The sequence below is a fragment of the Uloborus diversus genome, chromosome 1, assembly GCF_026930045.1.
Source record: "Uloborus diversus isolate 005 chromosome 1, Udiv.v.3.1, whole genome shotgun sequence".
Lineage (NCBI taxonomy): Eukaryota > Metazoa > Arthropoda > Arachnida > Araneae > Uloboridae > Uloborus > Uloborus diversus.
Window position 1 is genome coordinate 168,278,229 of NC_072731.1, and position 16,882 is coordinate 168,295,110.

The 16,882-nt window shown below is 36.9% G+C and overlaps 1 protein-coding gene across 1 annotated transcript in view; it reads left to right on the forward strand.

Annotated features, from left to right (window-relative positions):
• Positions 1-947: 947 nt before the first annotated feature.
• LOC129233468 (transcriptional coactivator YAP1-A-like) overlaps positions 948-16,882 on the forward strand; it is a 171,915-nt gene continuing 155,980 nt past the window's right edge. Inside the window, exon 1 of the mRNA XM_054867492.1 lies at positions 948-1,608. Coding sequence (XP_054723467.1) covers positions 1,121-1,608 — 488 coding nt within the window. The 5' untranslated portion in view covers positions 948-1,120. The remainder of the gene's footprint in view (positions 1,609-16,882) is intronic.

A 16,882-nucleotide genomic window follows, 5' to 3' on the forward strand; every position in this document is an offset into this window, starting at 1 on the left:
AAAAAAAAATGAAACTATGGATGTGATGTGTGACCCCTAGGTATTGTGATGTGGTTTCACACAATAAAACTTGAAGATGATTCTAATTTTGAAAAAGAAGAATATAAAGGCAATTAAGGAAACTGTTTGTTTCTGGAAAAAATATTGTTACGTTCGTAATTTGATCTAAGGAAGCATGGTTAAATCGAAATTAATGCTGATGCGTGATCAATTGATCGTGTTGGTATTAAGAGCGTAATAGTAGTTTGATTAATGCTTTGTATTGTTTATTACTAGTTGCATGGCTTGGGTGTCTTTAAACTTGGATTGTTTATCTAGAAATTCAAAAAAATAATCAAGTGGATTATTTTCTAAAATCACCAATTTTAATTTTGACGCTTGAAGAGAAGCGCGAAATAAAGAAACTGCAAAAGAACTATACTTGTCTTTTGTTGCTCAGCATTACTAATTATAGCTCTCTTCATTTTATCTGTATCAATATTATTGTGAAAACTTTTCACAGCGGGGCCAACCGCTTAATTAAGGCACGAGGCACGTGCCGTCACTGCTAGCGAACCCGGTTGGAAACTGATGATTTAGAGTAAATGATTGTACCATATAACGGGAATGACAAATAAAGATTTACAGATTTATATATATTCTTTCGCAACGCTTCCACTCTTGGTTTTCCAGAGTGCTTCTTTTTTTTCTGATTTTATTTTTATACTCACCCTTCTATACGCACCTGTTTTTCAACTCAGGAACAAACAGCCATGAAAGAGAGAAAATAAATTTGTCAAACATGGATTTGGCGATCATGAATCTTCCTTGGCGAAAAAAAGGCCAAACGAGCATTCTGATTGGTCCAGAGTAACTTTTGTTATGGCAACCTACTGGAGACCATTCGCCAGCGATAGGCGTGAGCAAGTGTTGTAAAATTTCGCGAAAGTCAGTGAGTGAGTGTATCAGCGTAAGAAGAGTGTGTTGTGGTGTGTGTCAATACTTTCGGAGTAGCGGAGTTGGTATGGTTTGTTTTTGAGTGTTGAGGTATTGATCCACAATTCCTCTTTCAAAAGGACAGTTTGTTCTGTTGGGTGACGTCGTCCCGCAACAGAATAATTTCGTTAATATCAAGAAGAAAATGTCCCAACAACAAGATGTCATCAAACAGAAAACTGAATCGAATCAGGTGGTGCACATCCGTAGTGATAGCGAAACAAAGCTCGACGAACTCTTCAATGCTGTCATCCACCCAAAGGATTACCAAGTACCCTTGACTGTGCCTATGAGACTAAGGAACTTGCCACCATCGTTTTTTAAACAGCCCGAGAAGGGCTCGAAATCTGCGTCACACTCCCGGGAATCGAGTGCTGATAATTCGAATTACCCAACCCAGCAGACGCAGCCGCCACCGCCGCTGCCGCAAGTGTCCAGCGGGCTGCAGATTAACCACCCGAGGGCCCACTCTTCCCCTGCTTCTTTACAGCAGGCCTACAAGAGTGGCCCTTCGGTTGATCATCACCAGCATTTGCGGCAGAGGAGCTATGGGGATCTTCTCGATGACAATGCACCTTTACCACCAGGATGGGAAATGGCCAAGACTGCTGCTGGCCAAACTTATTTCTTGAAGTAAGTGTTTTGTTGCTTGCAATCTTTTTACTGCTCTCAAATGGAATATTATTGTTCAGTTGAAGCCTGTGTAGGCTGAGAAATGAAGCGGGGCCTGATTTTCGAGAGTGTTTGTTGATTATGAGATCCCCTAAGGCTTGAGGGGGTTGTACTGTCGGAGCCTCTCTTATTTTGGGGCAGAAGACTATGAGGCGGGAGTCAGAGGCTTAAAATTCCTAGAGCCAGAGTCTCGTTTTCTCTCAAAGTCCGAAACCCTACCAGTTACTTGGGGGTTCAGAGTCGCTGATTTTGGGGTTAAGGAGTCTGAATCGAAGGCTCTAAAATTACCAGAGTAGATCCAGTTATCCTTTACTCAGTTTACCTTCTAGAAGATTGAATTTAGGACATATTTTTTAAACTGTACAATAATGATGTTCGCACCCATAATTTTAGGTTGCTCATCCCCTCTAGAGTGATGTTGTGCCACCTCAAATGCTACAGAGCACCTGCTCCCTTTAAGAATAAGACCTTACCAAAAGGAGGAAATTACCCCAAAACACTCCTAAAGGTTTAAAAATACCAGTCTGTGTTATGACCCCCTTCCCCTTCAGAGACATTCTCTGTGTGCTGTTCCGTCTCTACTCCAAGAATTCAAGTAATGATTTTATTTCAGCATAGGATCAAAGCCTAAAGTAAGACACAGGCCCAAAGCACCAAAATTTCGGGGACACCAAATGTGTATCTAAAGTTTAATTGAAAATATGCCTTTAAGTTTTTATACTAAGTTTTAAAAAAAACCCCACAGAAATAGGGTGAATTTGCCCCTTCCCCTTGAAACAGGGTGAATTACCCTCTCCCCTTGCTCAGAAGCTGCCCAGCAGGCTCTCCCTAGGTCCGACACTGAAGTTATATAATTTAAATTTTTAAGTATTATCCCGAGCTGGCAAAATATGACAACAAATTTCTCACATACATAATATTTTCACATTTGTCCTGGTTTTAGTAATATGCCCACCTAGGGGGCATCATGGCACAGACTGCACCATTGAAATTTTTAGGGAGGGTTGTTTAGAGAGGTATTTTGCTCTCTTTTAGGAAGGATTCTTGCTCAAAGGGGGGGGGGGGGCAACCCTGGTAATTATGTAAGAATCAAGATACTTTACAGTATACTGCTGTGAGCAGGTGAAGGGCAGTAATTGCAAATTTTGTATTTTTTTTACATTTTTGTTCTTTGTTGTATGTCACCCTTATTGTATCAGTTTGCTTATTTGGTTTCCGCTGAAAAAGAGGCACGATAAAAGCATCTAATACCAACAATTCCTTATTATTAGCATTGAATCTAACACTCATTTCTTCAAAAGCAGTTGGCTCTCTGTTTAACGACGCTCTATTTAACGACTGCATTTCACAGTCCCAGATGGTCCACTATAGTGTTAAAAGCATTCTATTTAAGGACGATTTCTACTTAAGGACGATTTTTTGTGGTCCCTTGAAAGTCGTTAAACAGAGAGCCAACTGTATCCCAAAAACTCATTTCTGCAGATATTGCCGTTTACCTGCCCACGGCCAGTGGCGGATCCAGCCGATTGTTTTGGGAGGGGCCATCCGAAATTTTTGAACAAACTCCCCAGGGCCGAATTGAGTTTCATGCCGCCCCTAGGCAAATTTGAAATCTGCCGCCCCCTCCCCCCTAAAAGAACCAAAATATCCTTGACTCAAAAAAACGTAAAAAAGTGTACCCCAGGTTCAAACTGTCAAACTTACGAAGAAATGATCGCGTTTCACATTCTGAGGCACCCCGATGAAATGATCACAGTTATCTCCCAGAGAGTTTTTTATTCGTCAAATTTTGTTGACGATTCGGCAAATACCATGATTGAAAAACATTTGACTTTCATAAGATGTGTGAAAGTAATCACTATTAAATTACAAGAAAAAATTGTCTCTGTGGAAAATGAAAGAATGCTAATATTTTACTTTCAAGGATAACAATTTAACTCAAATGTGTATTATAATAGCAAATTTGCCGCCCCTGAAAAGTTTGCCACCCTAGGTAACTGTCTACTCTGCCTATTGGGAAATTAGACCCTGATAACTCCCCAGAACTTTTATTAAAATGAAGTTTTAAAAACTCAATTTTCGGGGTAATGAGCATTAGGTGAGGGGATGGATTTAGGAATCTCCCTCAAAACTGTTTCAAAATTTAAATTTCCGAGTAATTTTTGAAAATTAGGAAACTAAAAACGCACTTTGTCTATTTTTGATGATGTACGAAGAAAGGTCAGGTTTCGGGCGCTGGTCCCAAAATACTTTTTGAAAATAAAGCTTAGAAACCAAAATATTCTGTTATTATACATTGAGAAGTTAGAAGAGGAGGGGTGCTCTTCTAGCTCTTCAGCTGTCCAGCCTAAAAATGCACCTTTAATGTTTGCTTACGTTTAAGGAAGTGTGAAGGTGCTTAGAATCCTTCTTTCCTGGAAATGTTTTGTCTTTGAGGCTCTAAAAATTCGATTTTTAACTATATTTATGCATATTTTAGAAAGGGATAGAAGATTCGTGAGCTCCTCCAAAAAACCTCCTTTTAAAGCAATCATCATGATATAAACTAGGGGGAGAGGGGGTCCTATCAAAACTCGTTTGTAATTGAAGTTCCAAAAAAATTCATTTAAGTTGCTTTTAAGCAAGTTAAGTGATAGGTAGTTTCCGTTGACATTTTTTCCAAATAAAAGACTTAAAATGTAATTTTTTGCTACATTTCAAGGCATTTGTGAAAGGGCACGGGAAAAGGGGGTTCTCGTCCTAGTTTCGAAATCAAAGCCATAAAAACGAAAATTTAGGCTCTCTTTGGTCTTGTGAACAATAGGTATACTCTGAGAACAGCAGCATTTAGAGATCGTTCAAGTGTCTGTAGTTGAAATCAAGAAATGATGTAAAAGATGGAGAAAAATTTTGGAAATAAAAGTTTTGTTTTGAGGATTAGGGATATAATTTATCTCCCAATTAAGGCCTATATTTCTTTTTCAGTAAAATACATGTGTTAAATTTTGTTATCTCTTCTTATAATATTTTTTTCCTTAAAAAAATTCCTACAATCACAAGGCTTTAGATCCGCCCCTGCCCACGGCAGTATTAGTCATGATTGGTGTGGGGGAGACATCAAATAAGTTTGCCTCGTGTCCTCAAAAATTGTATTCTGGTCCCGAGTAGCAGAGAGCCTAATTAAGATATAAGGTGGCTTTAGGCCAACCAAACACTTTTTTATGGTAGTGTCACATCAGGGTTTTCGCTACGGTTGCATTTTTCATAAAATGTGAAAATACTGTCTAAATTAAAAAAATAAAGCAAGTCATTGTCACTTTTTTGCATGCATGATTCGAGGGGGGGGGGAGGAAGCTAGCTAGCATGGTGATATTCAACTTAATCTTATTAGAAATCTTAGCTAAGATGTTAAAATCACTATTGAGTTGAACAACAGTCTTAATAAGCATTACACCCTCCCAGTGGTGCATGTACTGGGGGAGTAGACTAGTTCACTTTTAAGAATAAAACTTTGTTTTTCTCAATAAAAAGTACAATTCTTTTTTTTTAACTTTTAATTAAAAAGAAATATAGCTGCTGCCTATTAATTTCTTTGACGATGTCATGCTGAACTTTAAATTTAGATAAAACATTGAACTATAGATGAAACATTGAGGATTTTGAAAAATATGTAAACATTTAACCTTCAACGTTTTATGATTTTTGCTAAAGCTTTTTTTTAGTTTTTCAGTTTTAGCTTTTTTTGCAAAAGATCTTTCAAACACAGCTTAAACTCTGTGTTACTGTAGTCATACCTTACAATTAAAGCCATTAGCTAAAACAATTTCAACCATTAGGGTGCCCCAAGGCTGTTTGTAATCCGAAAATTTTGGGCTGCCATTTCCGAAAATTTTGAGCTGAAAACACATTCTAAAACTAAAAAATTATTTTTAAAAAAATGTTTCTTTTTTTTTTTTTAAATATTTTTGGATGCATATTTGAAGAGGGTTTTTTTTCGGGGGGGGGGGGGGATGGCGAGTTTGGCTTCCTCATGATTTCCGAAATTTTCACCGTCTTCAGAAAATTTTACTAGAGTCCTTGTACACCTTGTAGCCGTCTAAAAAGAAGTAACCGTAGGTCTAGTTGGCCCATTTGATAATCAGGCCCTGCGAAGTCGGATGAGTAAAAGCTTTGTTGCAGATGTTCATCTAATGATTTGCAAGCAAAAAATGGAATGTAATATATAAATCATTCCATAACATCCAGAGTTTCATTCATTAAGTTTAGACTTCTCTCCTCCTAAAAATTTAAGCTTGGAGCCTTAGGTGGCTGGTGCACCAAAGACGTGTGGGGTTAGGGGATGTGGCCCCAGAAACTTTTTTTTTTTTTGTAGAATTCAGTTGCTATTAAAAGCTTTTAGGGTGAATCTCAGGAAAAGGTGCCAATTCGATCACAGAAATTTTCGATTTTTAAAGCCACTCGGAAATTGAAATTAATAGATTAGTTTAACTACACACGATTAGAAACATCTTTTTTTAAATTTAGGGTCAAGGTCAGTATTTCCCCCCCCCCCCCCAGCGCCGAATTTGGAAGTGTAGAGGCCCCGGGCCAATGAAGGAGTGGAGACCCCCTAATCAGGGTTTGGAAAGATCATCATATTTTCAAAAATATCGGATATTTTGAGATATATATATATATATATATATATATATATATATATATATATATATATATATATATATATCCAATATTTTCGACCCGCAAAAGTTAGGATATTTTGTAAAAATTTTATTGTGGAAGCCCCGCCTGCCCTCCGCTAAATCCGGCGCTGCCTCCCCCCCCCCCCCCATTTTAGAGTGTTACATATCTGATACAGATGTTACAGATCTGACGAATGTGTTACAAATTTTTATACTGATTGGATCTGATACATTACCTGTATAATTTATATGAGTAATATAAATATGTATTAAATATATGTAATATTGACATAAATTGTACTTTATATTGATAGCCATTGAATTATCGGTATAACATCTCTCATTCAAAATTTCGATTTATAAATATTTTTTGAAGCTGAAATTATTAATAAATAGAAAGTCGTCTGTTAAGGTATGACGGTTAAAATTGCTTCTACATTTGAACAAACCCATTGCCAGTGTGGTGATATTTTGATAGTTGAAATTGTAACCCTAACTCCAGTGGATTAACCCTAAACTCCAGTAGGTAGCTTTCATTATTGATCATTTTTTCATTCCCCTGAAATGACAGTCGTAGCAGTGAAACAGTTAAGTTACAGAATCAAGTTCATCCTTGTCACAATAAAGCCTTTCCCTCTGCATGTTAAACATTATACCAAGACATATTATCAAATTATTATGCCGTGGTGCAAGTTTCATTATTGAAACACGCGAGTTACTCGATCATCGGTTTTTATTTATATGAGGATAGATTGAGGAAGAAATAACACATATAAGTTAAGAGTTTTTAAAATAAAAATTAAATTGCTTCCAACATGACAAATTTTCCACAAATTTGATTGCTGAACATCACTAATTAAAGATTCAAAAATTAAAAACATTATTATTTTCATCGCAGAAAAGTTATTTTTGGTATGCAAAAATAATCTGAGAAATTAATCTGTTTTGGATCTTAATTTGCATTGCTGACATGATTCTTCATTTGGTAGAGACAGAAAAGTAAAGATTGGAAAATTCTTACCAGTAATTCTATGCAACTAAAGTGAAAATTTTCGATTTAAACTTATACATCACGTAAATAGCTTCATCCTGCACAATTCACTGGAGCCAAATAAATGTTTTTAGCATAAAATGCTTTTTTTATTGATGCAATTTTTTTTGTAAAACACAAGAGCCAATTCTCATAGATAAACATAAAGCACGTTACATCATTTTGTATTTGTTTCTACTGCAATGTTTTATAATGCACAGAATTGTTTTGAAATTTGCGATTCACATAAGGGACGGATATGATTTTGAAGCTATAAAAAGAGCTCCAGTGTCATAGATTCAAGTAAAACCTCAAAATTTTGTCATTGTTTGCATATGCGACAAAGTTTACTATATGGTAAAATGTTTTTAATTGGAATTGCTTGGAAAATTCACCAGGGACTTAAGTTAGCACTTCTCCTGATATTCACACTTCTACATTCATGATTCTATGACCTCCAAAAAATGGAATATGGCCTACAGATGGCCACCGCTGACTTTCTCCATCAAATTCCAAGTTGCATTTTGATGAAAAAAGATGAGAAAAGTTGATTTACTTGGAATTTTTGGTTGTGACTTTGGTGGAAAATATCATTTTTCATTCAATTGTTAATTTTTATCTCTGAAAAGTGAGGAAGCAAGGCCCGTTTACTTTACCCCCCCCCCCCTCGCCCTGTACAAGCTGCCTATGCTTGGAATGTGCAGCATCAAGCTAAAAATTTAAATTCGTTAGAGAGCAGTGATGTTCCCATCAGTTTTTCTGGAGGGTTTCCAGTAATCAGCTATGCACAATATGTGTAAGCGATCATATACATAATATGTCATAATATGAATGATTAATTATTATTGATATAATTTGAGCCTTGAGGGCATACGCTATATGTCTAAAAATTGTTTCATAGTATACGGCGTATATGGAATATACCCTATGGGAACACCAGCTGTTAGAGAGAAGTATTTCGCTTCTCCATGAATTTTGATGTTTCATTTCATTTATCAAAACTTTCTGAAATAATTATCTACACTGCTTGACAATTGCTAAGGAACAAGTGATTTATGCAAATTTGTACCTCAACCACCTGGCCAATGGAAATAAATTCAAGTTCAGATAGCGTGGTGGATCAAAACTCGTTATCTGTATAAAAGACAGTGCATACACTCTCAAGATTCGTACAAAAATTCACGCTGTTTGGTTTTTAGCAAAAATAGTGCTGGATGTTAAAAAAGGTTTTTCTCTGAAATTCTGTTTGGTTCTTGAAATACTTAAGAGTAAAATGTCAGCAAGACATCATTTGAGTATCTATGATCGTGGACGAGCGGTTGGACGACTGGAAACAGGATAAGAGGTCACCACTGTGGCTCCTGCAATGGGTGTATAAAAAAGTGCCATCTCCCGATTAAAGATGGCCGCTGAAGGTGGAAATGTTTTGCAAAAGCATGTCGGGGGTCGTGGTAGGAGCACCACACCTTCAGAGGATCGCTATGTAACCCTCGTGGCAAAAAGAAACAGAAATTTCTCTCTTGGACAGATAGCTGCAAATCGAACAACTGCTATTCGTACGCATGTTTCTGCAAAAACCATCTTACGGCGAGTAAATAATGTCGGTTTGCATGCACTCAAGCCCGTACATTGCATCTAAGTTCAACCACGCCATTGTCGAGAGAGATTACGCTGGTGTAAGAAACATGTTGGTGGGGTCATCAAAATTGATCTTGAGTGATGTTCTTGGACGAATCTCGTTTCAGTGTGACAAGTGATTCTGGTCACCAACTACGGTGGAGAGAGTGTGGAACACGTTATGCACAAAAATTTGTTTGCGAACGTGATCGGTACGGCCCAAGTGTCGCGGTGTGGGCAGGCATCATGCACAATGGCAGAACACCGCTTCACATTTTTGAGTAAGAAAGCCACACGTCGCAAATGTATTGCGGATATGTTATGCTGGACCTTTGTTCGTCTTTTTAGGGGGGGCTGTAGGCCCAGACTTTCTCTTTACGGACGACGATACACGGCCACACAGGAACGTTGAAGTGTCAGACACACTGCAAAGTGAAAATATTCTCCGTATGCAGTGGTCTTGCTTACTTTCTAACTTAAATCCAATTGAACTTCCCTGGGAGGCTCTTGGCAGAGGTGTTGCGCGAAGAACCGTCCCTCCCAAAACAGTACAAGAACTCTAATCCGCATTGAGAGAGGAGTGGGAAAACATCCCCCAAGCACTCGTCAATAATTAATGGGGAGTATGGAAAACAGATGCAAATTGTGCATCAGTGTCCCTGGTAACCATACAGGGTTTGTCCGGAAAGTAATGAGCCTCATTTTTTAAAAAATACTTTTAATGATCAGATTCTTACAAATACTTAAAAATCTTCAAAGTACGACCCTTCTGCGTCGATACACTTTTGCCAGTGCGATTTCCATGAATTGAAGGCTCCCTGGAAGTCCTCAACCGATAAGCTCTTTAGAAGTGACGTCGTAGTAGACTGGATGGTTTCCACGGTGTCCCAGTGTTTCCCCTTCAGCTCTCGTTTCAGTTTGGGAAACAAAAAAAAGTCGGCCAGGGCCATGACTCATCTCCAGTGATGACATTGTCCAAAAAATTAGGGTTGTCACTACACATTTTTTTCATCTCCTTGGAGACTTCCAAGCGATGCGCTTTTTGAGCATCGGTCAAAACTTTGGGCACAAGTTTTGCGCAAATCTTTCGCATGCCCAATTCTTCCGACACAATCTCACGGACAATTGTTTTCGGCAAGTTCAACGAGTCTGACAACAAACGAACATTCATTCGGCGGTCTGAGTTCAACAATTCGTGCACACAACTCACATTGTTGTCGTTTTCGAGGTTGAAGGGCGTCCAGACCGGGCCTCGTCGACATCCTCACGACCCTCTTTGAAAGCTTTGTGCCACCTTTTTGCCTGCGAATAGGATATGCAAGCCTCCCCGTAACCCTCCTGAAGCATATCGAAGGTTTCCTTGGCAGTTTTGTTCACTTTGACACCAAATTTTATCGCGTAACGTTCAATCGTTCTTTCCATTTTTTAGTATGACAAGGGCGCAAAACAGGGGTCTCCTTAAAATGACGTCCTCACCGTTTCAGAGCTCGGAGGCGACTGAGGCATGGCTCGCTGGAAAGCTTAGGGTTCCCCCCACCACTTCCAAGCGGTCGCGCCGCTCGGCGGTGTACGGTCGCGTCACAATAAAATAAGGCTCATTACTTTCCGGACAAACCCTGTACATCATATTAAGGTACTCATGTCTCCATCATTCTGACCAAGATCATTTTTTTGTGGTTGTATGAAAATCATCTAAGTAGGATTATTTTTTTATTTTTAACTTTTTACTTCATTGATGCAGTAATATCTGTATTATTTTGTACTTATAATAAAGGCACATCCTCCCTACTGACTATATATTTCGTTCTGTTTCTTTAATTGTTATCTATTCTTAACTATTCCGAAAAGTGTAATTGTTCCTTAGCAATTGTCAAGCAGTGTACATATGCTACTGAGAAATGGTGACACTTACAGAAGAGCTGAAAAATATATTTCATCATTTTAAGTACTTAATTATAGCTACATGAAAATTTCTGACAGCCAGATCTTGGCATCCAGTCTTGTTTCGTCTTTGTTATGAACTCATCGGTCTGAAATAACAGGTGTGCCCCCCCTACAAGCAAGGGCACCTCTCTAAATAATGCAAAGACCTCCCCCCCAAAAGCAAGACCCTCGAACTGAAAAAAATACCCCTGAAAACAACCCCCCAAAAAATTTCAATGGCGCTGTCTGCGCCACAACCCCCCTCCCCCTAGGTGGGCACCCTTGGAAATAATAGTCAATAAGCAAACTGGAGGCAGATGTCCTCTCATTGAAGGGAGTACCAACATATAGCTAAAATTAATGCAGCACCGGAATGGAACTGCAGTCTCAGAATATGATGACGTGCCTGTCGGTAAGTGGCAGTTACTTGCTGCTTACTTAGTCCAGTCAATAGATACATTTTACCTTACAAAAAATGGGGTCAAAGATTTTTTTTTAAAAATTTGTACATATTGATGCCGACATGGGAAAACCAAGTTATCCAACACGAAAGACCCCGGGAGAACTTTTGGGGGGCGAAAAACCTCAAAAATGTATGACTTTTTTTGTTTTTTCCAAAATATCTCCGAAATGGTTCAACTTAGGAAAAAATATCAAATACAAAGTTTAAAGAACATTAAATTTCCTACAACTTTCGTATTTACAACTTTTTTGTAGCACAAATAACAAACTTGCTATAGCTCTTTGAAAATAGGCAGTTTTCCTCCACTCCGCAAAAAAAAGCATTCACACCGAAAACAAAGCGTCACAATTATTAGAACTCGAATAGAAACTTAAGTTTCAAAGAGTTTATCGACAGTTTGAATTTCCTGCTCCTTCTCCACTGCTCACGGACTAACATTTCCGGTCTGACAGGGGTAATCTTCATCAGACTCCAATAACAGATGATACATTGCATTTTGTAACTGGACTACACATTATAGACATTCATTTCAGGCATATAATTCGTACATTCTACTCTAATTATTACAAACAAAAATGCGATCTTTAAATATTAATGTGTAGGAATGAATATTAGGCAGCTAATAAGCAGAGCCCAACTAACTAAAAGTGAGGCCCAAGGCCCATAATAATTTTGAGGCCCCTGAAGACTATTATTTTAAAAATGTGTGTATTTTTTGTATAGTTGTAATGCTATGCATAATTCTTTAAGTAATTTGGGGCCCCTTAGGAAGAGGAGGCCTCAGGCCCAGGCCTAGTAGGCCTGTGCGGTAATCAGGCCCTGCTAATAAGCAAACAAACAACACAATCATACATCCTATGTTGATACAATAATAATAATAAAGCCTCCCCCCACTGCTCATGAACTAATATTTCGGATCTGATGGAGGTAGTCTTCATCAGATTCCAATATTATTTGATTTATATTTCAGTTTGTAATTTAATTACATAATCTACACATTCATTGAAAGCACATAATTCGTACCATCTTTTTTAACTATTACAAGCGAAAATGCGATAATTGAATATAAATGTAAATTAATAAATATTAGGGTGCTAATAAGCAAACAATAGACACAATAATGCACAAATGAAGGTACAATAGTAATGCGTAATGAACACTTTGAAAATATTCTGCAGAAACTGACTTTTTAAGAATGAAAAACCCAAAAGAATTACCTTTCAAAATGAAAATCGAACTGTGGAAGTTTAATACGTGCATCTAAATTACAGGGAGATTAATTCAACCTTAAAGCAAATAGAGAAAAGACAACAAAATACGTTGTTTATCTTCTTCAAAGCCGTTTTGAAGGCCCAGGTTCTCCTTGTTCAGAATCTGTAGGGGGTAGAAAGAATCTGTGGTCCCTTGAATTGTTCATCTCCTTGCTGCTGTGATTCCAAAAGCTCCTAAGACAAATCATCTTCTGCAGTCTCATCCAAAGATGAAATTTGTGCAACATTTTCACAATTTATGCCTCTGCAGTGTTTGCACATGCTGGAGTATTTCAAACCCACCTTGCAACAAGAACAGGCTCTAGTACAATTTTTCTTGCAGGTACAATAAGATACAATCTTCAAAAGAGTCTGAGGAGCTGAATCACTTTTCAAGTCAACAGGCAATAGACCTTGCATTCTGTGTTTCCAACCCCATTTCCCTAGATCAATTATGTTGCCCAACCAACTTAGAATTTGCTGGTTGCACCAATATGAATGATAACATCCAGCATTTTTTTCTTTTTTTTTTGCACACTGCAAAATTTATTTTGGCTCTGTATACTGGTTTTATAAAAAGATTAAATCGCAAAGTATCCAAAGATAGGTTCAAATACCTTGCGTCACCTGCGTATAATATTTTCAAAATATTTTCTCCAGCTGCAGCTACGGCATCATGATGACTGATTGGATCCATAAATACTTCAATAGCTTCCGAAATTTCAGGAATTTTTTTGACTATGTTGCACAACTTAATTTTGCCTTGGCCAAAGATTGCCGATGTCGTATCACACCCGCTAAACGCCTAGATAAAAAGAATATTGCTGGGGTCAAACTTAAAGGATTTAGTGGGGAAAAAAAACAAATCACAAGTATTCCCTCTTCCAGGTTTTAAAAAGAACAAGTTGCTGAAAGGCTGTCCTAAAGCTGTCATCAGCACCAACAGATCCATATCCTCACTCGCTATAACAATCTTTTCAATTTCCTTCACTTTTGAAAGAACAGTAAGTCGGCATCTTCTTGAACCTGCCTGGCTTCAATGTCATCCTCTTCGAAATACGTCTTAAGAAGTTGGATAAGACGATTTTTGTTGTTATAATTTGCCAGAAATCTTTCTTGGGGAATTTAGCTTACCAAGTTAGGTTAAACCATTACTTCGAAGGAAGAGATTGATTGCTCATTGATATAGCATTTGTGACAGGCAGTGTGAATTATTACTTCTTTTAAGTCCTTCAAAAATCGCTGATGATCCTCATTTTGACGTTTTGTACTGCATCTCTGAAGATTTTCTATTATTCCCCTCTCCTTCACAATCCTTACTTCGCCTTCATTCAAACTGATTTTGCAAATATAAAAAAAACATCTTGGTCAGGCGTAATTATTTCTACAAAAAAAATTGTAATACAGAACACACAAATTGATAAAACATACTCTTGCTCGAACTCTGAAATGACCAATACGCGTTGCTATTGAGTCGATACATCGCATTTGGAGAAAAAAAAGGGATAGAATGGGGGTGTTTTGTTTATGTTAAAGGAAACAGAGGCTGATTTACCCTCAGCTGCGAAAGACAAATCATTTCCAAGGTCAGGCAGTCCGTGTTTCTCCTTTTTTCCTTCGTTATCCGATGGGCCTTTACGAACTTTGCTGAGGGGTTCAGAAAAAGTGTGACTTTCAAGAAGTTGTAACTCGCTTGCTTTTCATGCTACAAAAATGTTGTAATGACAAAAGTTGAAGGAAATTTAATCTTCTTCAACATTTACATTCGAAGTTTTTCTCTAATTTTAACCATTTTTGAGATATTTTGGAAATACCGCAAAAAGTCACAAATTTTTGGGGGTTTTCGGCCCCCAAAACTTCTCCCGACGTTTTTCGTGTTGGATAACTTGGTTTTTTCATATTGGCACTAGTATATACAAATTAAAAAAAAAATCTTTGACCCCATTTTTTGTAAGGTAAGCCCGTTTTTTTCTACCTATTGACTGGACTAACTCATTTGTTGGTTAAAATTATTTTTTACAGGAAAAAATACTACTCTTTTGTGATGTTGTGTAATATTTCAAGATTTGTACTTTTCTCTACTTTGCTATAATGTTCGTGATGATTTTTGATTTTAAAGTAATATACATATCTGGCTCCTATGAAGCTATCAAGTTTATGGTTTTAAATCTGAAACTTGACATGACTTGCTGTTCCTTTTCCATTTAATTTTCCCTGGTGGACGTTTACTCGTTTGTTTTTTCTCCTTTAAACTGGATTTTTGTCCCAATGAATGCTTTGTGATGCAGAGTAGCGCATTTTACTGTTTTGCTGGACTCCTACAGATTTTCAAGAGATTTGTGCACCATAAAAAACGGGGAAGGGAGAGGACAAAGGAGCTAAATCTCTAAAGCTGACTATTTTTCAGAAAAATGGGATATATTGTGGATTTAAACATCATTAGTTTTTTGATGATCATCTCTAAAAACATTTGAGACTGAACCTCAAAAATCCTGAGGAATGGCCATAGTAGGGGAGAGTGGTAATATATGGGCCAATTTTTGGTTTTTAATTTTTGTAATTTTTTCTAATGCTTCTTTTTAGCTCAAAATTGCTCCTTAGTTACTTTACTTATTGGGTTACATAAAAAAGCCATAAATCTTGAATTAGAATATTAGCCCAGTAAATTTAGGATTTTTTGTACCACAAATTTATAATTAAGAAATATTTTCAGAATTATTTCCTCATAGCATGTGTAGTAAATTGTATGTGAGCTTCCATTCAAAATGGCAGATCAAAGATGGCCGCCTAAGTACTTTTTGCTTTCCTCATATCTCGGTCAAAAATGGAAATTTTTTAGTTCTAAAAAAACCTGTATGCTCTAAAATAATACTGTTTCGACAAATAACCTAAATTAACCAATAAAAAAGTTCAAACAGTTGTTATGACACCAAAAGCTAAAATTTCTTTGTTCTACTGATTTTCAGCAGAAAAGATAAGCTACTAAAATTAAAAGAAAAAAAAATATGGTGTCCTTTTTAAAATATTAACTGCAAAATGATTGATATATTCCATTCATTGAATAACCAAGTAACTTTTATTCCATTTCTGAAAGAAATCTTGCTATTTCTAGTTTTGTAATGAGAATATGATAAGGGAAAAAAAGTGACCTTATAAAGAATTTTCAAAAAAATTGCAGAATATCATTCATTTAGTACTATAAAAACTGACATTTCTTATTGAAAAACATGTAAAAAATATAAAGAGAAAAAAGTAATGTCAATAAAATCCAGAAAAAAAAAAGCATCATCGTTCAATATCATCATCTTCATCTTCTAAACTCAGGAACTGAATTTTTACTTATTTCACCTAAACAATGCATGCAAACTTGGAACATTAAAGGTCTTCGTCTTCACTGGCATCTGGATCACAGTCTCACATAATTACTGTCTTTTGTAGTCACAAAAACATTAAATGCAGAATTGCTTCAGGAAGTGACAAAAGCGTTGTGAACAGACCACCTTCTTTCATAACACATCCCTATTTAATTGGATTCATTTTTTTCTTCAGCCACCGTTCTACTTTTAGGTAAACACAAAATGGATGCTGTGAAGCTACTGCACTGGTGGGTGGAAGAGTTGCCAGATTTTAAATTTTAAAAAGGAGTTCTGGTCACTTAATTCTTATAACGTTGTATCGTAAGATGTCTAGAGAATTAAGTGTTACTCCCACCAAAAAAATGTTTCAGCAACACTTCTGCAATCTGAATGACCTGGAGAAAAAATTTTCTTTCTACTAAATTGGTTTGAGGGTAAAAAGTACAGTGATGTCCCAGACATTCTTCTTTCAGTTAGAATCTAGAGCAGATCTGTATAAGTAACTATTACTGCGACTGACCTGGAGCTATTCTGGCATGTTTTGATTGCAGCTGAACAAATTAATATAAAGGCGTCCCTATCCAGTTGCACAACAGTGATTCCTTCTAATCGGAAGTATTCCATCATAATTTGAATTTGAATTAATCTTCATTTGTTCTCAGAATTCCGCAAAAAGTCAGTCTAAATAGACTGAGTAGTCTATTTAGTAGTTACCACTACTAAAAGCTATAATCTCAGACATTTTTGGCATTACCCTACTTTGTTTCTTCACAATGTTAGTTTGTAATGCACCAGTGCATCCATTAAAAACCAAAGCCTTACATAAAGACAAATTTTTTCTGAAGAAACCTGACGAATTTGAGGCTTCGCCCACTTTTTGTGATCAGATTCTTTTAAAACTTGGAATGCAACCTCAGACAAGATGACAATGCAATATT